The sequence below is a fragment of the Rhagoletis zephyria genome, unplaced genomic scaffold (assembly GCF_001687245.7).
Source record: "Rhagoletis zephyria isolate East Lansing unplaced genomic scaffold, Rhagoletis_zephyria_1.1 Rzeph_scaffold_04547, whole genome shotgun sequence".
Lineage (NCBI taxonomy): Eukaryota > Metazoa > Arthropoda > Insecta > Diptera > Tephritidae > Rhagoletis > Rhagoletis zephyria.
In genome coordinates, this window is record NW_016161630.1 from 13,782 (window position 1) to 22,758 (window position 8,977).

Consider the following 8,977-nt stretch of genomic DNA (forward strand, 5'->3'; position numbering starts at 1 on the left):
GCCAACTCTTGTAGTGCCTATCTCACTGAAACACCCAATTATGGGACGGACATTCCTTGAGGCCTTCTTTTTCGAACTGGTGCAGAACCAAGAGAAAGTTCAACGATTTTTTAAACATACAGCCAAAGGTGATACTGAAGAAGTTGCATCTGCTAAAGTCGAAATGGTTACGGCGGATAAATTTATTAATTTTTGTAACCAGCCACCAGGGAGTGGGAAAGAACAAGCTCAGGTATCTTCTATGAGTAATGATCTGGAGCCAATTGACGCTTCCACACTCAGTTTAGAGGGTGAACTAGATACCCCAAAAATAACGAGCCTCAGCCTTCCACATAATCTCACCCCAGATCAAAGACAAAAGTTGGACGCCGTTCTCAGACTTTTTAATCCAACTCCTGAGTCTGGTCCTTTAACCCATTTGCGGCCGCTACCAGAAATCGCAGTATTTCTGTAATTTCCTTTCAAGGGCGTGGGGTTAGAACCTTCATCAAGAAAAATTATAAATTTCATCCAAATCCGACCAACCGATTTCTAGATATAGACTGGTCGAAAAATCGACCGCTGGCCATAAACCGTCAAGTAGGTAAAATACATATATGTTTTGTTTTAATTATTTGTATAATAAATTTAAAACTTAAACTCAAACTTTATGCTTTTATTTGAAGAAAATGCATTAATTGTTATAATATACCCATAAACTGATACATATATTCTTATGAAAATTTAAAACTTTTGATGATATTCATCGAAACATTTAGTATGTAAATAAACGTTACACTTTTTGCAAGTAAAAATAGTATGTTTCTTGCATAACTTACAGCGCACATAGGGGCATTTAGCCGATTTATGCGGCCATAATTATTTTTATGAATATTTCAACTCGAAATGTTTAGAAAATACGTATTTTGATATATAGAATTGTAAATGTTTAAAATGCAGTAAATATAGGTTAAAAAATTAACAGAGTTGCCACCTGTTAAAAAATTTAGTTCAATTAGTTAAATGAATTGCTGCAATATGGATATCAATGGAAATGGGTTGGAAAAGGCTTTATCTCTAAGCAACCTTCCAGGGTTTAAAAAATCAAATTCAACTTTAATTTAAGGAACTAATTAGTTTATTTAAATATGTATCACAGTATTGGTAAGAAATGGGTGTATTCGAGGTGCAATTAAAGCGGCAGTTTTACTTTTTATGAAAGAGTATCACGTTCTACGCGAAGATTTGGGCGACTCTGCCTACATCAACGTTCGAGGAACAAAATTTAGACAATCTGTTACTTATAATTGGAAAATCAAAAGCAACGTAAAAATTTTTACTGCGCAATTTCCGCAGCATTTTAGAAAACTTTCAGTTGAGCATCAGCAACATGTAATCAGGAAAGAAACAAGTCTGCAATATTGCGGTAATTATTCCATAGCTCGAAAGCACCCAATGTAATAAAACTAGATTTTTGTAATAATAAATTATTTATTTTTAAAAGAATTTTGTAAGTATTAACTTGGAGTAAATTAGCGTCCTGCATTACTGAAATATCGGAGTTTTCGTATATTCAACGCATTGCTTTTCCATGCCAAGTTTATTAAGTGCACCGAGTTTGGCACAAATTGATAAATCGGTTACCGAGATATACATTTGTGGTCAAAAGTGCGCGGGCATGGCGCCGCCAAAAAATTATAATAATTTTATTTAATGCTAAGAGGTTATTCCAAGAATCGATTTTGAGTGAATTAGCTTCAGTAGTTATTGATTTATCGCAGTTTTCGCGTTTCTGTAAATTACCGTTATATGGGAAGTGGGCGTGGTTATCGCCCGATTTTAAGAATTTTTAGCAATTATGTTAGATATAGCCTAAGCAAGGCTCATACCGAGTTTGGTACGGATTAGTGAAGCGGATACTGAGATACAGCATTTCATCATAAGTGGGTGGGGCCACTCCCATTTCCTAAAAATTTAATAATAATCCAATTTTGTTCCAAAATTTTACCCCTCATACCAATTTTCAATAATTTGGATACAATATTTACTGAAATATCGTAGATTTATCTAAATTGACATTTATCTAAATTTAAAAGCTTGTATACCCCAAAAACTATTTATTTAATCATCACTTATATAACATGTAAAGGAAGACAAATGTTTATTCCGAAATATATAACATAGGTAGGGTCGTCTTACATTCCCGCAGATTTCTAGCAACAGGACCGTAAAGTCCTATAAAACATGACTTTTGCTAATATCTCGAAAACTATTTATTTTTTAAATTAAATGGATTCATATTCTACCTCAGCGTCCTCAAATTCATCTAAAAAGTTTAATTTTAGTGTTAAAATAGATCTAAAGAAGTGTTACTATATACTAGTTACGTTTTTAGATTTTTCCTTAATACATTTTCTGATTAAAGAAATACCACTTATCTGCCATTTTCTGCGGGCAATCTTTTCACACTATATTAGCGAAATTCCTAAGCTTTCAATTGAACAAAGAATAATAACGCGATCTCTCCCGGGGATACAACTAATTCCTTAATATTCACAAAAAGTAACAAAAAAATACTTGTTTGAAACTCGCTATTTTCGTTACATTTAAATAGAACTTTTGCTTAATAAAATTATTAAAAAATATTTACGCTTAAATACATTATTACCTTCTGTATGCGGATCGATCACTACTTTTTAAGAATACAATGCAGAAATGAAAATATTAACTTAAACCGTCACGATCTTTCAAGAGAGCGAAAATGTATTTATAAGCAGCGTTAGAATATTCTTTTTCCGGTCAACGTTGAGCGTTAGCTGCGCATGTTAGAAAAGTGAGGAGGACTGGGAAATGTTATTTGGAATGTTCTCTATCGAATGTGACTAATTTTTTAAGTTTCGTTCAAAATTTTGTCAAATTGGTTTTTGGCCGCCTAAATCGTTCAAATACCCCTATGTGCAGCGTCGATATTTATTTTCAAGACTTCTCATGACGGCGTGTATACTTTCATTGATCCGCGGAAGATTTGACGGATGTTCTGGGTCTCCATCTTCATCGTGATTTCCATCGTCGTCCTTCTTGTCGTACGTTAACAATTGATTTGTGACTTCAGAACGAAAATCAATTTGCGAAAGAGGCTTTGTTTTTTGGATTTTTGCTACTATACAATGCACCTTCCATGCGTTTACCATTGCGTTACCAAGTGCGTTAGTCCATATTGGCCACCACCATTTTTTTCCTCGTATACATATCCGATAGTGGGCCACAGCGTTATCATGAAGATCCACCCCACCCATGCCATAATTCTATTCCTGAATTACTTTCGGCTGTGAAATTATTATGGTTTTCTTTTGCTTGCGGCAATACCTTTTAGCAGATACCATTGGTTCGACTGTGGAATTATTAGTAATAACATTAACAACGCCATTATCGTTCCACCGAACTGCCAGTATTTCTTGTCGACCATCAAACAATTGATCGAATTCCCCGCGTGTTTCCTTTTTTAGATTTCTCAAAGGAGCCTTTGCCATTCTATTTTCTCGTACAGTACCAGTAGCAAAAAATCGATGCTAATTCAATAGGCACATCAGATGATAAGAAGAAAAAAAATTGTCAAAGAAAATAGTGTGGCAATCGGGGTCAGATACGTTTGCAAGCAAATCCAAAACAGTTTGTGCTCCTAGACCAATGTTCTTATCGTGAGGAGTCGCTGCTCCACCATATAATATACTAGAAAATAAATATCCACTTTCTGAACATAAACACCATGCCTTAAATCCAAAACGAATCGGCTTTGCTTTGATAAACATTTTGCAAGAGTGTCGTTCAAAGTAAGGAATCTGTTCATCTACAGAAAGAATATAGCTGAAAACTCCGAACTGCATAAATTTCTTATTTAAAGCATCAATAACTGGACGAACTTTAGCAAAGCGATCTTCTGTATTCAAATCGGTATTATCCGCGAGATGTAGAAAGCGTTTAATTATTTTGAAGCGATTACGACTCATTGCTTGTTTCACAATTTGTATGCCCATGTCTGGTCGAACAGACCAATAGTGATCAATATGTGGCAAGGTATGATACCCAGAAATGTACAAAATACCAATAAACCTACGTATTTCTACTGTTGTGACGTTGATGGCTGCGTTATGTTGATTTGCGTACTCATTGGTGAAATTCGTAATTTCTGTATGTACAGATATGTACATATATACTGTGTATAGGTATGTATATGTAGAAGAGGTTCTTTATAAGAAATAGTGAATTAATCGCTTACCAATTTCTGCGTAAATTTCTTCCAATTTATTAGCTTCGTTGTTTACAGGTGCTCTGCTATATTGAAAATTTCTGGGTTTTCGCCATATGGGGATATAAAAATCTGACTTCCTCTTAACTCCGCCAGAGTTCGTTTGTCTTCCATTTGCACTAGATGTTGATGGCTTTTCAACTCCACTCTGTTTCAGCTCCACTGTATCCTCGACGTTATCTCCTTCCACTGAATATTGCAACTCGATATTACCAGCGATTTCACTTAAGTAAAGATCGTTTTTGTCATTTAAATTGATCTGGTCATCGTCCAAATCTTCCTCATCGGTGACAAAATCCACATTAGGAGGAGGAATGTACACGACGTCGACGTCTTTTGCATTCGCGACACCTTGATCATTCTCTTCATCAGAAGATGGCTCATTTAGAATTTCCATGATTTCACACATTTTTACTGATTTACGAATTCGCATTTTTAAGCCAAAATTATTGAATAACTTTCAAAAGCGTTTACCATGCAATCTGAAGAACCTTCTCTTACAAATTGCAAAATAAAACTAAATATATTGGGGGAAATCCCTTTTTAAAATCATATGCAAACGTGGACACTACCACAAACAATCGTTTGCTTAAAGTGAGAATATGTTGGTGTGCTTATTTAATTTCGCTCTTTGAGCGTGTGCTCATTCTCTGCTCATGCCTGATCATATGTAACGATTCATAGAGTGAGGCAAATATATCGTACAAGAGAAGAGTTGCCAGAATTAAAATAAAAAAGTAGTATATTGGAAAATATTTTAGGACTGATCATTACATATTTCATATAATTAAGACACACGCGTATTTTTTCACTGAACATAAATTATAATTGTGGTAAAAATAATGTTAGTCTACTTGACGTGTTCTGGCCAGTGGTCGATTAATCGACCACTTAGAAGTATGTGCCTCTGAAATACAGAAAATTCAAAAAAATTAGACTGATTCCTTTCGATTTGAATAAATTACACTTTTATTTTCATAGCTAGTTAATTGTTGCTTTTTTAGTTTCCCATTCTTTGGTTGTTTTCAGTTTACAAAAAAACATAAAAAAAAAATATTTTTTACTTTTTACTAAATTCTTAATAAAACATTTTGTTCAAAAATAGCTATCCTTCCAACATCAAATAAATACTAGATTTAATTATTCTGTAAACAGATAAAACATATGTCAATTAAATTTAGAGATGTAAGCTTGGAAAGTTGTTGGTCGTAAAATCGACCTGCAGCCGAATATGGGTTAAACGTCACTAATCAGATCGAACACGTAATTGATACGGGTGATGCAAAACCCGTCATGAAACGCCAGTATCCAGTATCGCCATATGTGGCTGAACAAGTTCAAGCCGAATTGGATAAAATACGTAGTCGTGACATCATTATGACCATCGAAGGAAGCCCTTGGCGGTCACCAATTCTGGCTGTAAAGAAGAAAGACGGAACGTGTTGCGTGTGCTTGGACGCGAGAGAGCTGAATAAAATTACCATTCCAAATGCCTATCCAATTACGGACACTAACCAAATTTTAGCACGACTAAAGTCAGCTAAATACCTAACCAGTATTGATCTGTATCAAGCTTTCTTTCAAATTCCTTAGGCAGATTTCATGTAGGCTTTACGTGATTTCCTGCCAACGGCTTTAACCACGGTGCCCGCATTTGGCACAACGGATTAATTTTTGCATTAATCACTGCCCTGAACTGCAAGCACTTCAGTACCAATTGGCAGTATGTGGTGGACACACTTACCACCTTGGTAGGGCCGAGGCCTACCTAAACCTCTGACGATCTGTGGATCACGACATCCGGTTGCAATGCAACTCCACATTGAACCATTGCTGGTTCTACCCGCATTTAGGTATTAAACCACAGCCACCACGATACTCCCCAAAGGGGCCGTACCCATGAACAGACCGGAGTAATGCTCGCCGGCGAGATTTGCTGGACTGGCTCAACTCACCCTGACCCATTTAACTGACTCAGCTCACACTAGAACGACTTACACGACTACTTCACTCCACATTCATACTCCGTCTTGCTCGTCTCACAAGTCTAATCGCCTCGCTCGTGGGCACCCTCCACATCCAGGAGCGGTGACACCACTTGCTCAACTTTCGACCGATCGAGTTGCTCGACACACATTCACCATCTTGCTCCGTCTTGCTCATCTCACACGTCCTACTCGCCTCGCTCGTGGGCACCCTCCACATCCAGGAGCGGTGACACGGCTCAGCTTTCGCAACGGATCGAATTGCTCAACTTGCGCACAACTTTTTCACCATTTCCAGCGGTTTCCACCTCACTTTTGCTCCAATTACAACTGTTTNATTGTTGCTTTTTTAGTTTCCCATTCTTTGGTTGTTTTCAGTTTACAAAAAAACATAAAAAAAAAATATTTTTTACTTTTTACTAAATTCTTCATAAAACATTTTGTTCAAAAATAGCTATCCTTCCAACATCAAATAAATACTAGATTTAATTATTCTGTAAACAGATAAAACATATGTCAATTAAATTTAGAAATATAAGCTTGGAAATTTGTTGGTCGAAAAATCGACCAGCAGCCGAATATGGGTTAAAACGTTTCTATTTCTTGTAATTTTCGCGAAGAATGCGTACACATGAATAAATACGANGAGAGCTGAATAAAATTACCATTCCAAATGCCTATCCAATTACGGACACTAACCAAATTTTAGCACGACTAAAGTCAGCTAAATACCTAACCAGTATTGATCTGTATCAAGCTTTCTTTCAAATTCCTTAGGCAGATTTCATGTAGGCTTTACGTGATTTCCTGCCAACGGCTTTAACCACGGTGCCCGCATTTGGCACAACGGATTAATTTTTGCATTAATCACTGCCCTGAACTGCAAGCACTTCAGTACCAATTGGCAGTATGTGGTGGACACACTTACCACCTTGGTAGGGCCGAGGCCTACCTAAACCTCTGACGTTCTCTGGATCACGACATCCGGTTGCAATGCAACTCCACATTGAACCATTGCTGGTTCTACCCGCATTTAGGTATTAAACCACAGCCACCACGATACTCCCCAAAGGGGCCGTACCCATGAACAGACCGGAGTAATGCTCGCCGGCGAGATTTGCTGGACTGGCTCAACTCACCCTGACCCACTTAACTGACTCAGCTCACACTAGAACGACTTACACGACTACTTCACTCCACATTCATACTCCGTCTTGCTCGTCTCACAAGTCTAATCGCCTCGCTCGTGGGCACCCTCCACATCCAGGAGCGGTGACACCACTTGCTCAACTTTCGACCGATCGAGTTGCTCGACACACATTCACCATCTTGCTCCGTCTTGCTCATCTCACACGTCCTACTCGCCTCGCTCGTGGGCACCCTCCACATCCAGGAGCGGTGACACGGCTCAGCTTTCGCAACGGATCGAATTGCTCAACTTGCGCACAACTTTTTCACCATTTCCAGCGGTTTCCACCACACTTTTCCTCCAATTACAACTGTTTTCTCCATTATCTCCATTTTCACCATTTTCTCCATTTTCTAGTCGTGTAAGCCATGCCAGTGTTTGCCTTGCCTGCCTTGCAAGCCTTGTTTGTGTCACCAGTTTTGCTCGTCTCGCCGACGAAAACACTCCGGGGGCATCTGTTCCCCGTGGCACCATTTTTAAAGTCTTTGGTATGACTCTCGAAAGCCGTAGACTTCTTCCAGTTGAACCTCCACCGACTCAGGACTGGTAGCCTTTAACTGGGGTAGACGGGGTTGTCAAGCCCGTACCCTGGAAATACCAAAGCCCCCTGTCTTCCCTCCTGTTTTCTCAAACCGGGCTTGGGACCGTCTAAGGCACAGTTATTCCTTAGGCAGAATCGAGTCAACTGAAAACCGCTTTTGTATTCGGTAACAGACTTTATGCTTTTCGTCGCATGACGATGGGGTTGAGAAATTCACCCGCCACATTAGCCATTCTCATTGATAAAATTTTCCGTGATTTAGTTCCACATGCATTCGCATATGTCGATGATTTCATAATTTGCACTTCGACGTTTGAAGAACACGTTAAGATATTGGCTATTGTTGCAAAACGTCTGGCGGGGCCGGCTTAACCATCTCAACATCCAAATCGAATTTTTGTTGTAAACGATTGGAATTCCTGGGCTACGTTTTGTCTCAAGAGGGTTTATCTGCGAATCTATCTCGTATTCGAGCGATTGTTGAATTTGCACGGCCCAAAATGGCAAAAGAAGTCATACGGTTCGTTGGTGCAGCAGGCTGGTACCGTAAGTTTATTCCAAATTTTTCGGAGATCACAGCTTTCCTTTGTGAATTGTATAAAGGAAACCGAAAAGGACCCACTGAATGGAATACCGCTGCTGAACAAGCCTTTCTCAAACTCAAAGAGTGTTTAACTACCACTCCCGTTCTGACTATGGCCGATTATTCAAAACCATTCAAGGTTTATACCGATGCCTCGCTTATCGCAGCGGGAGCTGTTCTAGTACAAGAACATGATGGGAATGAACGTGTGGTTCAGTATTTTTCTAAGAAATTCCCGAAAGCCGGACAAAATTACACAGCATCCGAACGGGAATGCCTAGCCGTTCTCTTAGCGATCGAAAAGTTCCGTCCATATTTTGAAGGTCGTGAATTGGTTGTGGTAACGGACCATGCAGCTTTGCGCTGGCTACAAACTCTCAAAGAACCAACTGGC

General features: G+C 38.6%; 1 protein-coding gene and 1 long non-coding RNA gene across 2 annotated transcripts; both read right to left on the reverse strand.

Annotated features, from left to right (window-relative positions):
• Window positions 1-3,899: 3,899 nt before the first annotated feature.
• On the reverse strand, window positions 3,900-4,694 carry LOC108370887 (piggyBac transposable element-derived protein 2-like; the record flags this gene model as incomplete). Its single annotated transcript, XM_017626314.1, has 2 exons — window positions 4,256-4,694; window positions 3,900-4,165 (listed from the first exon to the last, which is right to left on the reverse strand). Coding segments are annotated over exons 1-2 (705 nt in total), but the record flags the coding sequence as incomplete, so codon positions are not given.
• Window positions 4,695-6,420: 1,726 nt separating this feature from the next.
• On the reverse strand, window positions 6,421-8,112 carry LOC108370889 (uncharacterized). Its single transcript, XR_001848687.1, has 2 exons — window positions 7,748-8,112; window positions 6,421-6,578 (listed from the first exon to the last, which is right to left on the reverse strand). It is a non-coding gene; the product is annotated as an uncharacterized LOC108370889 (long non-coding RNA).
• Window positions 8,113-8,977: the final 865 nt, after the last annotated feature.